The 20098-nt window shown below is 37.7% G+C and overlaps 1 protein-coding gene and 2 long non-coding RNA genes across 3 annotated transcripts; all 3 read right to left on the bottom strand.

The window, feature by feature from the left end:
• Positions 1 to 1120: 1120 nt before the first annotated feature.
• LOC148692556 (uncharacterized) lies at positions 1121 to 2521 on the bottom strand. The gene is made up of 3 exons (XR_015953821.1): positions 2335 to 2521; positions 2160 to 2233; positions 1121 to 1305 (listed from the first exon to the last, which is right to left on the bottom strand). It is a non-coding gene; the product is annotated as an uncharacterized LOC148692556 (long non-coding RNA).
• A 4811-nt stretch (positions 2522 to 7332) lies between these two features.
• LOC148692555 (uncharacterized) lies at positions 7333 to 9757 on the bottom strand. Its single transcript, XR_015954484.1, has 6 exons — positions 9542 to 9757; positions 9369 to 9446; positions 9150 to 9236; positions 8888 to 9049; positions 8713 to 8786; positions 7333 to 7858 (listed from the first exon to the last, which is right to left on the bottom strand). It is a non-coding gene; the product is annotated as an uncharacterized LOC148692555 (long non-coding RNA).
• Positions 9758 to 14510: 4753 nt separating this feature from the next.
• Positions 14511 to 18258, bottom strand: LOC137745214 (uridine nucleosidase 1). The gene is made up of 9 exons (XM_068485129.2): positions 17630 to 18258; positions 16377 to 16492; positions 16197 to 16256; positions 15804 to 15986; positions 15602 to 15706; positions 15354 to 15450; positions 15134 to 15241; positions 14899 to 15034; positions 14511 to 14814 (listed from the first exon to the last, which is right to left on the bottom strand). Exons 1-9 carry the CDS (start codon positions 17730 to 17732, stop codon positions 14706 to 14708), a joined length of 1017 nt encoding a protein of 338 aa, XP_068341230.2. The 5' UTR covers positions 17733 to 18258; the 3' UTR covers positions 14511 to 14705.
• Between the last annotated feature and the right edge of the window lie 1840 nt (positions 18259 to 20098).

The following is a 20098-nucleotide window of genomic DNA, read 5'->3' as shown; positions in this document are numbered from 1 at the left end:
CACATTATATATAAAGTTCTTGCAAAATTTCCAATTAAAACTTGAACTTCTTCAGGCAATATAAAATCCGATATAGTATTCTATAGTGCCTCTTTAATTATGCATATTTCCCAAATTTGGTAAAAAAATACATGATAAGTTAATATGTATCATGTAATATGTCATCATACAAACAATAACAAGAACAACATGATAACTCTGCCTAATAATATTCCTATGCACATGAACATTTTGGGTTGGTCTGAAGGCTGTAATCTGTCAAACAAGACGGGGCCGGCTTGGCAAAGGTCATCTAGTGAATGGACCTCCTGGATTCCTCATCAAGAAAAGATGAATATCTTTTTTAATGTATATGTGAAGGTTAATGAGAAATTTTAATTTTCTTTTTGTAGTTGTAGAAGGGTTTAAAGTTTGAACACTGGTATTAGGACTCGTCTGTTTGTGTGCTATGTTTTTGCTCCACAACATGAGACTATTGTAAACTATGTCATATAAACTTAAAAGAGGCACAATACTTCGGTTCATACCTATAAATAGATGTTCTTTTTATATTACGATATGATAATATTTCACCATTGAAACGTCATAATTAAAATTATTTATTTATTACAATTATTTTTGTTTAGGGTGTAGAAGAAATATATAGTTGTGTACTGCCTGCAAAAATTATGGCTGCGTTGCTATAAAGTAAGGTGAAAATCGAGGTCTTGGGGATGTTATAAAGTAAAGATTTTTCAATGTGACCGAAATATAGGGTGACATCACGTGTCATCATACAAATTGTAGGATATGTATGTTAAAAAGTTAATAATTTAAAAAATTAATTTTTCCACCACTTCGATAAAAACCCGTGGTGTACAATCCGTGTTCCCATCACAATGAAAAATTTCTTGTTATAAAGGAGAAAATTTTTATTCTGATGGGAATACAGGTAGTACACCATGTGTTTTTATGTAAGTGATGAAAAAAATTTATTTTTTTAGTTATTAACTTTTTAACACACATATCTCACAATTTGTATAGTGACATGTGGTGTACCACCTCATGTGCCAGTCAAACTGAAAAATCTCTTGTTATAAAAGAGAAAATTTTCATTGTGACGGGAACACAGATGGTGACACACCCCGTCCCGAAGGAGGGCATGCTGGCCGTCACGTGAGAGTGACGTAACCATTTACACAGTACGGAAGCTTTAAAGATACAATTTCTAAGATAAAACACCCAAAGGTGAGTCCTAATTTGGTCCATTCTGTCAGAACACCGTTGAAATTCCTCGTAGTCACCACACCTTTGCAATTCTTGAACCTGGAGGGGCGCAAAACAAAGTTGAGTGGGTCAGCAAAACAAACTTATTCAGAACTTTCTTTTCTCTTTAAATATACTAACCCCTCGCTGTAAAACAAGTATAGTTTCCCAGAAAATAACATATATACGTATGTATAGATATGCCAGTCATGCTCAAAGATATATCATTCATGCTCATAAATATGTCATTCATGCTCGAGAATATGCCACAATGGAAACTCATAATCAAATGTAAGTGCTCAAGCGTAATTCACATCAATAACATATAATCTGACAGCCGGGAGTCACCTAACGTGACCTGTACGGCTGCAGATAGAGCTCCAATCTCAACTCAATATCTGAATCTGCACACAAGTCGGAACCACCTAACGTGGTCTGTACGACAGGCTGGGTGTAATATATATATGCTCTAGTGCTACGATCACGTGAAGCTGTGCGATAAATCGCGGGTCACCTACAAGTCGGAACCACCTAATGTGGTCTGTACGACAGGCTTGCACCTAACTTGGATCCAAGACGAGCATGCGGTGCTGGTGAACATACACGTGAAGGCTGTGCCCTGGCCCTGGACGGGAGCACTAACACCGGGGGTGCAGATTATGAGCTCTCTAAACCTCTCAAACTACCATTGCATAATAAACAGGAATGCATAACCACATGAATACCGCTTACCTGGCACTTACCTGTGCCTCCTCAGCACCATGCAACAGTATGCATAATTATGGTAATGCACATATTAAAATATGATGCATATATGACAGGATATATAATTCGTATTTCTTTTAAAATACGTTTTCTGGGAAATACGTCAAGCATACGTATATATATATACTGAAAAATAACTGCCCACTCACTGATCACATCGACGTCTCATAGGTCCCTGAACCTCCCCTAGCTTGGTTACATTCTTCCTCTGTACAATTTTCACCTATACAAAAAGTAACCAAATTGACGTTATTTAACGCACATACACCAAACATTCGTCCATAACTTTCTCATACGTTGCTCAATTTGGGTGTATGAATATACCACGGTGATCTACACGACGTCACGAACGCGTGACAATTTTCAGAACTCAATTTGGAGCTCTCACGCGCCCCCACGCGCACTGTTCACGCGCTGCCCACGCGCGCGTCTTCTTCCTCGCGTCGCCGGACTGGTTTCGCCGGAGATGGTGTTTTGCCGGAATTTCTGGGTAAATTTCAAAGTGTCATAACTTCTTCATTTCTTAACCATTTTCAACGTACTATATATCAAAATGAAGGTATTGACGAGACGAACATATCCATACATGTCTCGACCCCTAACTCGCCGTGGTTTCGCCGGAAAAAGCCCCGACAGCTCCGGCCAAACTTTGAACTTGTCATTCTCCGTGTTCCTATGTCCATTTTTTACGTAATTTATACCAAAATGAAGCCCTAATCATAATCTACCACGTTGGACTAGTTTTAGGGCCTAAAAACAACGGAATCAAACTTTTCCAAAAATACGAAAATTCGGCCAAACTTACAGTTCGTGATCCCGACGTCCAAATCCTTCAAACGAAGCACTCCGAGCTTCCTTAGGACCTCACCAAGCTTCCTACAAGCTTCAAAATCCCAGAAAACATCAAGTTTTACGTGTGCATGAACAGTGCACACGCACAGTGAAATTGAAATCCATGTTTTCCGAAGTGAAACTCACCTGAAATTGGTACCATCGTGTTCGTGTGGTCTTCAGGAGTACGATGGTGGTCTTAGATCCTTCGTTGGTATAGTTTTGGGGTGGTTTGTGGGTGGTCTGTGTGAGTTCGAAGGAGAGAGAGAGAACTCTCAGAGAATGAGAGATTTGTGAGGGAGGAGAGAGAGAGAGACAAGGTACGGGAATGAGGGAGAGATTTGAGGGAGGTGGGATCCTACCCAATCCCCAAATCATCAAGTTACAACATATTTTACGCCCCTTAGTCCCGTTTAAGGGCATTTTCATAACTTCACGTCCTCGGAATTAAAATTCCGGGACGGGTTGTGACAACCTTCCCTCCTTATAGAATTTCGTCCCCGAAATTCCAACAACCAACTTAATCATCTAAACTCATACAATAGCTTCGGATAAATCTCTCTCAATACATTCTTTTTCCAATCCAAAGTCGTCCTTGGTTCCTCAACCAGTTTAATCCGGATTAATTCTCAACAGTTGCACCGGAACTTCATGTGACGAATCTGCCACCTAGTGACTACGCATCGAAATATAATACATTATGCACCTTAGCCAATTCTGAAGACATCACCACTTGTATGCAACTTCATCGATTCCTTTAGTGGTCAAAAACGGTCTGATGTGTTTAAGACTTATTTTGTCTCCTTTCTAAATCTCACTATTTCTTTTCGTGATGAAATTTCTAAGAATGTTGAATCATGAAACACATCATGCTCTTACAATAACTCTGGAAGTAATTCAAGCAACTTCACTTACTCTTCGATGATCACATAAAGTCCGATGTACTTAGGACTTAATTTGCTTTCCTTTCCCAGCCGAATCATACTTTTCTAAAGTGAAAACTTCAAAATTATAAGATCATCTACGTTAAACACTCGATTAGTGACATGTTCAACTATTAATCTCTTTTGCCATTCCTGGCTATTCTCAGGTTAAACTTAATCACCTGAATACTTTGAGAAGACTCATCCATAGTTTCAGAGCCTACCAAAACTCTTTCGTGATCGAATCTTCTCTATCCAGAAGCATTTCTTCCACAAATCAGCAAAACTCGACACATTTCATGGTCCTTATGGAGTTACTTTGGACACTGTGCAACCAACATACTTAAGAAACTCAGCAGTTCCGTAACCCAAATCTCTTCTCCATAAAACATATAAGTACTGTTGCACTGTGGTTGTTACTCAACACTGGAGTAAATGTACTAACTTGGTACATTGATCAACTATCACTTCAAGTTCAATCATAACCATCCTATTCTCGAACTCAGCAATCTTTCTTTTTCCCTTCTTTCTTTGCCTTGGTTAATTCTTAATTTTCTTCGTTAACCATTTGAGTCTTGAGTACGACCTTACTAAGAAGACTTAACTTGAAAATTAGCAATTACAACTTCTTCTCAATCTTCCATTCTCAACTTTACTTCAGTTGATTTCCAATCCACAAGAAGACAATCTTGGCAAGCGTGCCAGACATCAACTCTTACCACAGTCTTTTCACCAAGTGCATCAGCTAGAACAATTTTACGATCACCCTGGTCGTACAATCATGTTCATTAAACAATTCAATCCACTTTCGCTGCCTTATATCAAAATCCTTCCAAGTAATGGATATTGGAGACTTTTTGGATTCGTAAAAATCTTGCATTCTTACCAAATATAATGTCTTTATAACTTCACAGCAAGAATGGTAATCATAACTTCCAAATCACCAGTAGGGTAATTCATTTCATGAGGTTCCTTTCGTCGTGAAACGTATGTAATCACCCTAACATTTGCATCAACATGCATCCCATACCATTCAAGAAACATGACTAAAATTTATGATTACCACTATCTTCTGGGAATACTAAAATACGTGCATAAGTGAGGAATACTTCAACTGTTGAAACCTTTACTCATAATTATCATCCCACTCAAACTTAACCTCTTTTCTCAACAATCTCGTCAATGACAAAGCAATGACTGAAAAATCTTTCACGACCCGTCCATGATAGCTTGTTAAGCTAAGATAACTCCGAATCCCAATCACGATTCGTGGTTGTTCTAAATTCTCAATTTCTGCTACCTTTTAAGAATTCACTTGAATACCTGAAGCAGATATAACATATCTCAAAAATGCTACTTGATTCATCCAACCTTGACATTTGCTAAACTTAGCATACAATCGACGTTCCCTCGATCTTTGCAATATCAATTTAAGATGTTTAGCATACTTTGCTCTAGTCTTATCAATCTTTTCAATAGCAACAACAACAAATCGGTCTAGATATCATTGGAATACTTCATTCATCAAATTCATAAAGTAGTAGATGCATTCGTCATTCCGAATGGCATCACCAAAATTTGAAATGACCTTAACGAGTCCTGAAAGTTATCATAAGGGCATCCTCACTGATAATCTTCAACTAATAATATCCAGACCTCAAGTCCATCTTAGAAAATGTACAACCACCTAGAAGCTGATCAAACAACCATCAATGTGAGGTTACGAATAACGGTTTTCAATTGTTACTCGATTCAACTGCTTATAATCAAAACACAGCCTTAACGTCCATTTTCTTTCTCACCAATAAACTGGGGTTCCCCCAAAGTAATGTACTAGGTTGAATAAAACCTTTATCAACCAATTTCCAATTCTCTTAGTTCAAAAGGCAACATTCTATAATATAAGGTTTGTACCTGGAGATAAATCAATAGTGAACTTTACATCTTTAACTGGCGGCAATCCAGGTAAATTCTCAGGGAAAACGTCAGGTAAATGTTTGACTACTCCCACTTCTTCCACACTACTAGAAGTGACATCACTTAGCACTTCATGAGATAAGTATCCTTGGCAGCCTTTTGATAATAATCTCTTTGCTCTCACAGCATAAATAACGGCCTGCCTCACTCCACTTTGCATACTTACAAAAGTAATCTCTAGTCATCCAGACCGATGGAAAATAATTGGTTTTCCGGAAATAAAGTATATACTCATATACGTAATATATCTTGCACACATTCAGTACCACCTCGCGTGGTCTGCAACTCATCACTGTATATAACATAATATGCTTTAGAATAACATCGAAATCCACAATCTAATGAAACAAAAATAGCTGGCAACAATATATACTCTACTATTACTGAGCACTCTAAATAAGTACGATACTAACGTAGGACAACCTACCGGTTTACTTGCTTAACGAATCCACGAATAAGTTATTAATATTACGGTCTGCAGCCCGCAATACTGATAAATCATCGTTGTCTCGATAAGTAAGTAACAACTCTCAAGGGTGTAATATTACTATTTTGCCACTCATTAGGAAATACATACACACGTCTCAACCGCGTTTATTTACTACTTTCAAGGCAATAACAATAATAACGTAAAATTTCTACATTAACAACAAATAGACTCTAGCTAAGTCATTAAGAATAATTATCGTACCCCTAATCAAATCCAAATAATTCTGAGTATCTTGCAGTGATGTGTAGTTAACACATCCCTGGGCTTGTTGTTGTCTCCCACAACCTCTATTAGTGTAAATACTTCTTTCATGTACACCACGGCCTAACTGACCATAATTAATAGATCCAGGAACTTGCTGGATCGGCGCCAGTTGTGGCAAAGAAGACTGCTAGGGCCTCTGTTGGCTTTGGACATAATTTGCAGTTCTATGTCCCATCTATCCACTTGTAAAGCGTCCAATGCTTTCTTGCCTACATTCTCAAAGGTGTCCATTATTGTACCTACAGCACAAAGGTACATTTTCTTTACCAAAATCACCTTGTCTCTGAGATCTGAGATTACCAATACATCTATCACTTCACCTCTGATCAATGGCATTAAAACCTTTGCCAAAAGAACTAGAATTAGCTTCACTTCTTTTGAAGTTCCGAATCTTTCTATATTCTTGATATGACGAATCATTAACTTTATCGTCCTCTTTTGATTCCCATTCTTTTATCATTCTTCTTTACTCTCGCTGAACATGTTCTCAGAGTCCTCAAGGCTCAACAACATCTTGTATATTCCTGGTAAGAATTACAATGGATAATGGTCACCCAAAATACCACTGCCTTATGCCACCCAGCCTAAAACAATATAACACTTCAATCAAAATAGCAGCAATATTCGAATGGGACGAGGCAAGTCTGAGAACTTTCTATAATACTCATTGATCGTCAGCTTTCCTTGTCTCACATTTACAAATTCTTGCTTTCTACCATCATAAGATGCCGAAGGAATAATTCTTTTCTTTAAACCAGTCCTTAAACAATTCTCAATCGGTTGTTTCCTTTGGTGACAACGAATTATACTCCTGTTTACACCAGGATACAAGTTCATAACTCAAACCAGGTAATCGTCTCAACCCTTCTGTCAAAAGGAAGATTCCTTTGACTTGCATAATCTAAAACATCTTTTCCAATTGGTTAATCCATCACTTTGCTCCCTCAGGTTCATCATTTCATAAGGTGATTCAAATTCAACTCATAACCCATCTTAAAATGTCCCTTTTAGATAATATACTGAATCACCAAAATAACAGTTTCCCCTAACAGCTAAATCAGGGAGACTAAGTTCCTCTAACTACGTGGTTTGCTACGAGGCGGTGTAGTTCTGACAGAATTCACTAGAACTTCTCAAGATGTCCAAGATTGAAACTTAGGCTCTGATACCAACTGACACACCCCGTCCCGAAGGAGGGCATGCTGGCCGTCACGTGAGAGTGACGTAACCATTTACACAGTACGGAAGCTTTAAAGATACAATTTCTAAGATAAAACACCCAAAGGTGAGTCCTAATTTGGTCCATTCTGTCAGAACACCGTTGAAATTCCTCGTAGTCACCACACCTTTGCAATTCTTGAACCTGGAGGGGCGCAAAACAAAGTTGAGTGGGTCAGCAAAACAAACTTATTCAGAACTTTCTTTTCTCTTTAAATATACTAACCCCTCGCTGTAAAACAAGTATAGTTTCCCAGAAAATAACATATATACGTATGTATAGATATGCCAGTCATGCTCAAAGATATATCATTCATGCTCATAAATATGTCATTCATGCTCGAGAATATGCCACAATGGAAACTCATAATCAAATGTAAGTGCTCAAGCGTAATTCACATCAATAACATATAATCTGACAGCCGGGAGTCACCTAACGTGACCTGTACGGCTGCAGATAGAGCTCCAATCTCAACTCAATATCTGAATCTGCACACAAGTCGGAACCACCTAACGTGGTCTGTACGACAGGCTGGGTGTAATATATATATGCTCTAGTGCTACGATCACGTGAAGCTGTGCGATAAATCGCGGGTCACCTACAAGTCGGAACCACCTAATGTGGTCTGTACGACAGGCTTGCACCTAACTTGGATCCAAGACGAGCATGCGGTGCTGGTGAACATACACGTGAAGGCTGTGCCCTGGCCCTGGACGGGAGCACTAACACCGGGGGTGCAGATTATGAGCTCTCTAAACCTCTCAAACTACCATTGCATAATAAACAGGAATGCATAACCACATGAATACCGCTTACCTGGCACTTACCTGTGCCTCCTCAGCACCATGCAACAGTATGCATAATTATGGTAATGCACATATTAAAATATGATGCATATATGACAGGATATATAATTCGTATTTCTTTTAAAATACGTTTTCTGGGAAATACGTCAAGCATACGTATATATATATACTGAAAAATAACTGCCCACTCACTGATCACATCGACGTCTCATAGGTCCCTGAACCTCCCCTAGCTTGGTTACATTCTTCCTCTGTACAATTTTCACCTATACAAAAAGTAACCAAATTGACGTTATTTAACGCACATACACCAAACATTCGTCCATAACTTTCTCATACGTTGCTCAATTTGGGTGTATGAATATACCACGGTGATCTACACGACGTCACGAACGCGTGACAATTTTCAGAACTCAATTTGGAGCTCTCACGCGCCCCCACGCGCACTGTTCACGCGCTGCCCACGCGCGCGTCTTCTTCCTCGCGTCGCCGGACTGGTTTCGCCGGAGATGGTGTTTTGCCGGAATTTCTGGGTAAATTTCAAAGTGTCATAACTTCTTCATTTCTTAACCATTTTCAACGTACTATATATCAAAATGAAGGTATTGACGAGACGAACATATCCATACCTGTCTCGACCCCTAACTCGCCGTGGTTTCGCCGGAAAAAGCCCCGACAGCTCCGGCCAAACTTTGAACTTGTCATTCTCCGTGTTCCTATGTCCATTTTTCACGTAATTTATACCAAAATGAAGCCCTAATCATAATCTACCACGTTGGACTAGTTTTAGGGCCTAAAAACAACGGAATCAAACTTTTCCAAAAATACGAAAATTCGGCCAAACTTACAGTTCGTGATCCCGACGTCCAAATCCTTCAAACGAAGCACTCCGAGCTTCCTTAGGACCTCACCAAGCTTCCTACAAGCTTCAAAATCCCAGAAAACATCAAGTTTTACGTGTGCATGAACAGTGCACACGCACAGTGAAATTGAAATCCATGTTTTCCGAAGTGAAACTCACCTGAAATTGGTACCATCGTGTTCGTGTGGTCTTCAGGAGTACGATGGTGGTCTTAGATCCTTCGTTGGTATAGTTTTGGGGTGGTTTGTGGGTGGTCTGTGTGAGTTCGAAGGAGAGAGAGAGAACTCTCAGAGAATGAGAGATTTGTGAGGGAGGAGAGAGAGAGAGACAAGGTACGGGAATGAGGGAGAGATTTGAGGGAGGTGGGATCCTACCCAATCCCCAAATCATCAAGTTACAACATATTTTACGCCCCTTAGTCCCGTTTAAGGGCATTTTCATAACTTCACGTCCTCGGAATTAAAATTCCGGGACGGGTTGTGACAGATGGTACACCACATGTTTTTATATAAGTGGTGGGAACTTTTATTTTTCAAGTTATTAACTTTTTAACACATAAAGCCCACTATTTTTATAATAACACGTGATATACCATTTCGTATGTCGATCACATTGAAAAATCTCTCGTTATAAAGGACCCTTTTGGCACTTTTGATTGGTGAGATTGCACATTGTTTGCCATTGGTTTTAGCAACTAGCGTGCTTTTGTTTTGTGATGCAAAATATTGGTCAACGAGCTAATTGCTAACAATCATACAAACCCACAATATAAAAATCCCAGAAATTGAATGAGTACAGATGATATAAGCCAGCAAATCATTGGTCAACTAAAGAACTTGTAGCTAGGGGTGGGCACTTGGAATCGAAACATGAATCAAATCGAACCGTATCGAATGGTTTGATTTTACAGTTTTGAAACCGAACCGCAAACGTAGGAAATAGTTTGTTTTCGGTTTTAGCTTTTGAAAACCGCATAACTTTATTAAATGTTAAATTTTAATTGGTTATTTCATTGAGTCCATACATTTAGCATGGACTCAACCACATCATAATATTTCCACATATCTCTATCTTTTATCTTTTCTTTCCAGTATGTACTGCTCAACTTTATTCATCTAAGTTTCTAACTCTCTTTCTCAATTTACACTCTCTCTCTCTCTCTCTCTCTCTCTCTCTCTCTCTCTCTCTCTCTCTCTCTCTCTCTCTCTCTCCTACCTTCCCTTCATTCCAACTCCTCACCTTTAGAGTTCAGAGTGCTATAATACGGTAAGAATTATGATTTATAAATTGTTTTAGTTAAATTTACTTATAACATGCGAATAATGGGTAGATACTAGATAGGTTTCCACCCAAGTATACACACACCTACATGAATTGAATCCGCCCCCTCCAAGCTAATTAAAAGGTTCTAGTTCATAAGGATCAATGGTTTCCCATCCATTGGTTTTAAATTTATAACGTGCAAGATCTTCTCAATTATCGGCTTCTCAAGCCCGTTCACAAGTTCAAATACCTTCTTAATCTTAGGCTAGTAAGTGTGCAAAAGGAAAGGAAAATGCAAAGATTTGAAACTTGAATGATGCAAAGTTGAAACACGAAAACTTTTTTATTGAATTGGATGAACAATTTATTTTTCGTTATGTCATAATGCATTAGGTAACCATAATAGTTTTTTCAAACACCAAAACTTTTTTATTGAATTAGATAAAATAAGATACAATTAGGTAACCATAACAATTTTTTCAAACAATGAAACCAAACCAAACCGAACCAATGGTTTGATTTCATGTGGTGTACCACCTCATGTGCCGGTCAAACTGAAAAATCTCTTGTTATAAAGGAGAAATTTTTCATTGTGACGGGAACACAGATGGTACACCACATGTTTTTATATAAGTGGTGGGAACTTTTATTTTTCAAGTTATTAACTTTTTAACACATAAAGTCTACTATTTTGATAATAACACATGATATGCCATTTCGTATATCTATCATACTGAAAAATCTCTTGTTACAAAGGACCCTTTTGGCACTTTTGATTGGTGAGATTGCACATTGTTTGCCATTGGTTTTAGCAACTAACGTGTTTTTGTTTTGTGATGCAAAATATTGGTCAACGAGCCAATTGCTAACAATCATACAAACCCACAATATAAAAATCCCAGAAATTGAATGAGTACAGATGATATAAGCCAGCAAATCATTGGTCAACTAAACAACTTGTAGCTAGGGATGGGCACTTGGAATTGAAATATGAACCAAATCGAACCGCATCAAATGGTTTGATTTTACAGTTTTGAAACCGAACCGCAAACGTAGAAGATAGTTTGGTTTTGGTTTTAGCTTTTGAAAACCGCGTAACTTTATTAAATGTTAAATTTTAATTGGTTATTTCATTGAGTCCATACATTTAGCATGGACTCAACCACATCATAATATTTCCACATATCTCTATCTTTTCTTTCTAGTATGTACTGCTCAACTTTATTCATCTAAGTTTCTCTCTCTCTCTCTCTCTCTCTCTCTCTCTCTCTCTCTCTCCTACCTTCCCTTCATTCCAACTCCTAGCCTTTAGAGTTCAGAGTGCTATAATACGGTAAGAATTATGATTTATAACTTGTTTTAGTTAAATTTACTTATAACATGCGAATAATGGGTAGATACTAGATAGGTTTCCACCCAAGTATACACACACCTACATGAATTAAATCCACCCCCTCCAAGCCAATTAAAAAGTTCTAGTTCATAAGGATCAATGGTTTCCCATCCATTGGTTTTAAATTTATAACGTGCAAGATCTTCTCAACTATCGGCTTCTCAAGCCCGTTCACAAATTCAAATACCTCCTTAATCTTAGGCTAGTAAGTGTGCAAAAGGAAAGGAAAATGCAAAGATTTGAAACTTGAATGATGCAAAGTTGAAACACGAAAACTTTTTTATTGAATTGGATGAACAATTTATTTTTCGTTATGTCATAATGCATTAGGTAACCATAATAGTTTTTTCAAACACCAAAACTTTTTTATTGAATTAGATAAAATAAGATACAATTAGGTAACCATAACAATTTTTTCAAACAATGAAACCAAACCAAACCGAACCAATGGTTTGATTTCATTCGATTTTAACTTCAAAACCGTACTGAACCAAACCGCAAAAACTTGCGATTTTGGTTTTGATTTCACACAACACCATACCAAATCGAACTGCCACCACCCCTATTTGTAGCTAAATCTTCCACACAAATTGGAAGAGTTGTACTATCTGAATAATAATCAGAGTCTCTTGAACTCTCAACGCAGAAATTTTCTCTCATCAAAACCAACACACACCATACACATCAGCATTCAATTCAATTACAGACTAGAAATGGTATTAGGACTCGCCTAGCTACTACGTGCCATCTCTCTCGCTCTCTCCGGAATCTGCAGATTCAGAAAACTCTCTTCTCTCAGGTACGCAATCGGATCTCGTTTCTTTTGATCCAGAATAGTATACAATTTCAACTCAATTACCATGAATTGGACTTCGACTTCGATCTGGGTCTCGAATTGAGCCGACCCAAATCGCTCAACGACCAGAAGAACAAGACCTCTTCTTTCTCCTCTTCCGCCACCGCCAGCAGAACCACGTCTGGACACACCAGCCAGCTCCGACCCAGAGCACGCGACCCGGATTGACCAACGCCCCGACTTCCATGGTCGGGTATATCTTCGGAAAAGCTGGAAATCAACGGCTCCGGCGGTTTCTGTCACCCCGATCACCGCCCGTCAATAAAACCCTAAATTTGTTTGGGGATTTGGTCAGCTCGGCTATGAATGGTAAGATGAACAGTAATAGCAATGTTCCTCTATAGAATGCGACCCCGGCTACGAACAAGAGCTTGTTTTCCATGGGGAACGACGGAACGTGGCCGATTCGTTGCCCCAAAACCACCACTGCTGCTAGTAATGGCTCAGTGAAAAGCGGTGGTACAAATTGTGGTGTTTCTCGGAATTTTGGGAGTTTCTTAGTTTTATGGCGGTGTTAATGCTAGTAATAGGGGTGCGGATCTCGAAGGTCCTTCACTGCTAAACATGGTGAATAGCTGGTGTTATTCAGGAGAAATTTTTAGTTGCGACGGGAATACAACATGTGTTTAATAAAAATGATGAGAAATTTTATTTTTTAAGTTGCTTGCACCTAATTTCAACTACACACGTGTTCAAATTTTGATTTTTTTAATCAAAACTCGAACACATTTTTTAGCCGAGATTAAGTGTAAGCAGCAGCGAAGTTAAATCATTAGAAAGAACTTTTGGTTCTTTGATTGAATAGGATCGAGGTTTCTGGGGAGAAAGAGGGAGAGATTAAAATAATAATAATAATAATAATTTAATTGTTAAATAAAAAAATAATTTTTTATTCTAATAAGGGGTAGTTTGGTATTGCTGTGTTTTGAAAAAAAACTGTTTCTGCTGTGCCTGTGAGAATAAGCAGTTGTGAAATAAAGTAGTAGAGTGTTTGGTAAACTTTTTTGTAAAAATGCTTTTGAAAAAAAAAACAGTATTATAGTGTTTGATAAACTTTTATGTAAAACAGATAAGAAAAAAAAACTGGTTTTTCAAAACTGGGTTTTACAGCTTTGTGTTTTTGGCTTTTTTTCATCCGAAAGTGTGAAAAAAAGCTGAAGCTGAATGTTTACCAAACATAAAAAAGCTCCAAACTTTTTTTTATAACCACTTTTTTTTTCAGAATCACCTCAATACCAAACTAGGGCTTAGTGAAGGAGTAGGCTCCGTTCCTACCACATCATTATTTAATAGATTAGCTGACATAAAAGTTAACGGAAGTTTGACATTATAACGAATTCTTAAGTTGAGGTATGAAGTTGTGGTTTAATCCATAGTTGAGATAGTTTTGTTTAATTTACCCAATAATATATATACACTAAATGGATGGGTGAAAAGAAATATAATCAGAACGTAGTACCAGTGGATAAACCGTCAAACTTATAAATCTTCCCTCGAACTTCTCTGTGAAACACCACCTAACCACTAGAGATGGTGCAGGCACGTTGTTTAAAGAAACTGATTGCAGGGATGGATGGACCTCCAAGCAATTAAAGATGTCGAAATGAGACGGAAAATCAAATGCAAACACTTCTGCGTAATCGTATAGCAACAGAATCGAATGTTTTGCACAGAAATTCGAACTGAACAGCATACAGAAAACATATTACAGTTTCAAATAAACACAAGGTTTCGTGGTAGGATTGCTCGCTCTTCGCGCCTGCGCTTGGTCATCTCTGAGAAGGCAGCACCCGGCCTTCCATTTCGAGCTTTCACGATTTCATCAACTGATTTCTTACATAATCAAGGACTGCATCCACATTCACTGTCCAAGCAACTTCAACAGGGGAATAGCCTGTCCATGGATTGCTTGTGTTCCATCTGTGACAGTGTAAAATCATTAGATTCGTAGAGAAGGATTTGCGTAAAATAAGAATTCATACGAGCACGCTAATCTGCACATACTTTTTTAGTCCTTGATCCATCAGTGTATGCCCGGTGCAGATACCCTGAGTCTCAACCCTCACAACGCCCTTCTTGTACGTAAAGAGATCAGGACGGACTAGTGCTACGAAACTGACAGGGTCATGAAGGAAAATCCCTGAAACATACGGCAGAGTCATTTAGATAGAACATCAAATAGAAATGGAAAGACAAGAAGTTTTGAACCGCTAAGTACAGGGCTATATCTTAAGTTTACCATAAACACCATCAGATTTCACATGCCAGTCTCTGTAGAATTTGCAGGTGTCGCATATGAGCTGAGTATGCTTTCCTTTAGATTGCCGCAGTTGAAGGAGGTCATCATCTAAAACCACAATACGATAATCGAGTCAGTTAGGACGTCACAGTTCCATAGCTCATGAGAATATGGTCTGGAAAGTTAATCAAACTGTAAGCTGGAAGCCTGGAAGTTGCACCTGTAAATTTCACTTGGGTCGTAATGTTTATTCCAACAACGGTAATGTTAGCCCCAGACGTAAACACAACATCTGCTGCTTCTGGATCTCCATAAATCTGCAAGTCAGAAATAGGATTCTCCGTAAGATCCTAAGAGGGATGAAAACAAATACCGCAAAATTTTCAGGAAAAAAGTTACTTCTTAATAAAACATGAAATAATTTGGTGAAGCGTTATTTTTACTTGTTGTATGCACGGTGGCACTTACATTTGCTTCCGCAGCTGGATTTACATTTCCCAGAGCGAAGAAGGAACCACCAAGTACGACCAACCTCTTCACCTTTTTTGCGAATGAAGAATCCCTTTTGACTGCCTGAGCAAAGAAACATCCGCATAACAAGGAAAGATTTAAGTCTCAGAAGCTCCGGTCAACACCAAAACAAGGAAGTAAAAAGGATTCTTTAACTTACCAATGCTAAGTTTGTCAAGGGACCTAAGGCCAGTATAGAAACTTCACCAGGATATTCAGAGACCATATCAACTAAAAATTCAGCAGCGTTCTTCTCAATTTTCTTTGTTTTTGGAGGAGGTAGATGCAAGTTCCCCAACCCATCAGAACCATGTATAAAGTCGGCAACACATGGCCTTCCACCCTACTTCCACAATAAAACATGGTTACGATAAACAAAATGAAGTTACTTATTAGCTTATTACAAAACTAAAGCAGTTGGCATAGGGCTTAAATGAAACAAAAGGGCCAAAAAAATTCCAATGCACAAATACAAAGGCGTAATGTTCAAAGGAACGCTCGAAGATTAACCTAAGTTCTAGGCCAGCTAAAGGAATACATATCAGAACATTACCTTTAGAGGCTCATGACTTCCCTCCGCCACAGGTAAACCTGGATGCCCTGCAATCTCACACTATTCTTTTGCACGTTAAGAACAGTAATTGATCATGAACATACTAAAAAAACAATGGGATTGACAGACAGACCCGAAGTCATTGCAAGAAGATGGAAATCAAAAGATATGAGCACGTACCAGAAGCAAGGCATTGCGAGTGGCATCTTCTGTGGCGACATTACCAAATACTGTTGTGAAGCCCAGGATTTCCAACTCCGGTGATTGAAATGCCATTAAGATGGCCATGGTATCATCTGTTGATTAGCAATAAAAAAAGTATTACACATGAAAACATGTTGGAGAAAGAAAAGAAAAGTCGTTAAATGCTGTTACGGATTCCTTAACTAATGATTTTCCCCATAACATTCAACTACTTAGTAAATGTTATTCAATGCCCATTTCTATGTAAAACTTATGAAGTTTCTAAACCCTCAAGGGCATATTAAGACATTGAGAGTACATTAAAAGGAACTCCGACAACGCCTTCCTCCTCCTCGGTTTCTCTAAGTTCCAATTGTCTTTCAAATCTCCAAAGTTCACTGATTAACCATGAATAAGTCAATAAAACTCATTAGAATGTGAGCATCCAATCAGCAATAGGAGAGGGGGAGGCCCAAGAATACGTAAACTATGACGGCTAAGCGTCCTTTTCCGATGTGGGACAACTCTAAACAAAACTAACCTTTCCCTTCATGCTTCTCAACTCCCAGTTCCAAACTATCACTATCCAAAAATGGTAATGAAAAAGTCAAAATCACCAATCAAAAAGTAAGGCATGGACAAAGAAACGCTCCAAAATACGATCATATTTCGGATACGTAACTAATTCAATAATTAAAGATCCTCACGCTAACTCCATCACCATTTGGCATAAAACCAATCAAATATTCAGAATAGAAATCATCAAAATGCGGTCGATTTAATGAACGAAAAAAAGAAAGTTAGACAGTGGAGGCTAGCTCGGCAGTTTTTTTTCCCCATTGAAGCTCAGCTCAAAAAAGTTCCTAACTTCCACAACTCAAACCATCATAAAACTCAAAAGTCAAAATTCCAGCCTGGTTACTGTCCCCGCATTTTCTCAGCAACCAAACAGAGCAATAGGAACCATCCCAAAATTCAAAAATTTCCAGGTTACTACTCGCAAATTTTCTTAGTAGCCAAACAGATCAAAAGGAACCATCCCGACGTTCAAAATTCAAAAATTCCGGCCTGGTTACTACTCGCAAATTTTCTCAGCAACCAACAGAGCAAAAGGAACCATCAAAAAGTTAAAAATTCCAAAATTTCAGCCTGGTTACTACTCGAAAATTTTCTCAGCAACCAAACAAGAAATAGGAACACTAATGCATTCAACTTTGAAAATATCAAGCAAATTGAAGCTGAAAACTCACCGATTCCAGGGTCGGTATCAATGATAAGCTTCTCGCGCTTCAGATGATTAGCCAAAACGCCGTCGCCTCCGACATCGACCACCACGTCGTGAGAATTCTTCATCGCTCCCTCGATAAACAAACGCCTTCCTTTGATCTCTCTCAGAACGATAATAACAATCCAGAGGAAACGCCTGCGAGTATTTATATAATGTGCATGTATATGCGAGTGATATATTATATTAAATCATATGCATACACATATACATACACATATATATAACCGGAATTGGAGCTTCGCCGGACTGGAAGGGACGACGAGAGCGATGCTGCCTCGAGAGGCCTCTCGGCGAATTTATAAGTTGGTTTTGTTAGGTGCCGGATGAAGGTGAGGAGACTTGTTCGTTGGGTGACCAATCAGGGATCGCCAGGTGGTATGTTTCAAGTGGATCTGATTCTTGTCCAGTCAATACGTTTGGCGAGGAGAAATGGTAAGAGACCGTCTCGTCCACTTTCTGTCATCTCACAATTAAATTAACGTTGATTTTCATTTCAAGAGAATACTTACGGGGTAAGGAGATGGAAGAATAGATTGGGTTTCCAACTTTTCTCTATAAATTCTGGGGGTTCGAAATTGGTACTTCAAATGTAGAGATAAATAATTTTAATTTCAATTATAAATATTTACGTGTTTATGTAACACTTGTTACTCGATGTATTTTTTATGTATCATAAATTGAGTGGACAAAACAATTGATGTGTTCAACTTGTACATGAGTTATATTTTGACTGGACAAAACAATTGATGTGTTTAAGTTATACATGAGTTATACTTTGACTGGAATTATAACACCACGTGTTTGGTGTTTCAAGTATATCTAAAAGTTTCTCTGGGCAATGGTCTTCCGATTTAGTTTAGTTAGGCTTAATTTATCCAAGAAAAGGCTTAAAGGCCGGTTTAGGGTTGCTTAAAGTTTTTTAAAAGCAACTTCTTAAAAGATTTGGGACCTTAATTGTGCTTGGTAAATGAAAAAAAAAAAATTGTTTTATTTTTCTTTTCAAAATCATGGGTCTAAAACAGCAGAAAGTATAAGCAACTTTACACATTTTTTCTAAAAAACATGATTTTGCATCGGAGGCAGATGAACTATATTAATTAATGAGACTGTCATATTAACAATCCTACCATCATCTTTCTCTTTTGCTAAAATCACTTTTAGCACTATAGTTTATTAAACACTTCCATGCTTTTTTTATTTTACCAACAGTTGATTCTCACAGTATAGCAAAAACAATTTTGCAAAAAAGTACAACAACATCAAACTAGCCATTAGCATAGTGCTTGGATTGGTTGAGTTCATCCCACAAAGTATATATAATTTTAGTTATCATTTTTTGGTATGTGAAATTCTTATATGCCATAACAGATAATCCAATAAGGAATTTAAAAAGATCAAGTGTAAGAATACGAGCACAATATTCTGACTAACTGACTTAACTTACATTTACAACAAGTTTATTTAAAATAACCTTTTACATAGTAAATAATTTAACGACTTAAATTACAAACTACTTACTTATGACAGAATAAGTTATTCATAATTTTTTACTTTTGTGATGCTAATAAGATAAGACATCTTAACCCAACATTCGATCTTGCTTTATTTCTAATCCAATGCAGTCAAATTCAACAGAGAAATAGGTATAGGGTTCTCAAATGCATTATTTATTGTCGGCTTCCAACCTTTATCATTATATATTTATTAATTAATTAATATCAATTATTTGTTTTTCACATGTATTATTTGAGATTCCAACGCAACAACATGGATTTGGTCACTTTATAATTAAAATCTAATTATTCTTACCTTCTTTGGTTTGGCGGTCATAAAATTTTTACCTACAAGCGAATAAAATTGCAATTAGATAAATGTGCTAACGACGACAACACCAATAGCTTCTCAAGATTAGATCGTAATTTCAATAGTGTTCATAGATGTTCTCAAATTATTAAGTGGAAAACCGCTCGTGCTCCATTGATCAAAATCAAGATTAATTTTAATGGTTCGGTGGTGGGATCTTAAGTGGCTACAGGTTTTGTCATCAGAGATCATAATGGGTCTCCTATTGTTGTTGGGACACACATTCTTAGAGAGAATACTATACCTGTTGCTAAAGTACTTGCCTTACATAATGTGCTAAAGTTTGTAAAAGTCAAAGGTGATGTCTGTGTTGAAGGTGATTCCAAACTCGTTATTGATTTAATTTTGAACAAGTGCAGAATGCCTTGGCAATCAAACACTATTATAGAGGACATCAAACTACTTGCATGATCATTTTCTTCTATATCTTGGGTTCATGTCTTTCGAAAGGCAAATTTTCTTGCTGATGCCGTTACTAGCATTGAACATTCCATTCAAAAAACCTTTATTTGGGTTAGGAATTTACCCACTATTGCTAGAAATGCTTTTTTATTTTATTATACTAAAA

Source organism: Pyrus communis, chromosome 12 (genome assembly GCF_041283825.1).
Source record: "Pyrus communis isolate YQ-2024b chromosome 12, ASM4128382v1, whole genome shotgun sequence".
NCBI classification, from domain to species: Eukaryota; Viridiplantae; Streptophyta; class Magnoliopsida; order Rosales; family Rosaceae; genus Pyrus; species Pyrus communis.
The sequence above is the reverse complement of the archived record's forward strand: the minus strand, read 5'-3'. Positions and strand labels throughout refer to the sequence as shown.

Bases quoted from the DNA above. Each gene is read 5' to 3' on its own strand.
- LOC137745214 (XM_068485129.2), bottom strand. From the start codon at position 17,732: ATGAAGAATTCTCACGACGTGGTGGTCGATGTCGGAGGCGACGGCGTT. The intron at 15,242-15,353 runs GTGCAACTTCCA...TTGTGGTTTTAG, and splicing joins GACCCAAGTGAAATTTACAG to ATGATGACCTCCTTCAACTG. The intron at 14,815-14,898 runs GTATGTGCAGAT...ACACTGTCACAG, and splicing joins ATGGATCAAGGACTAAAAAA to ATGGAACACAAGCAATCCAT.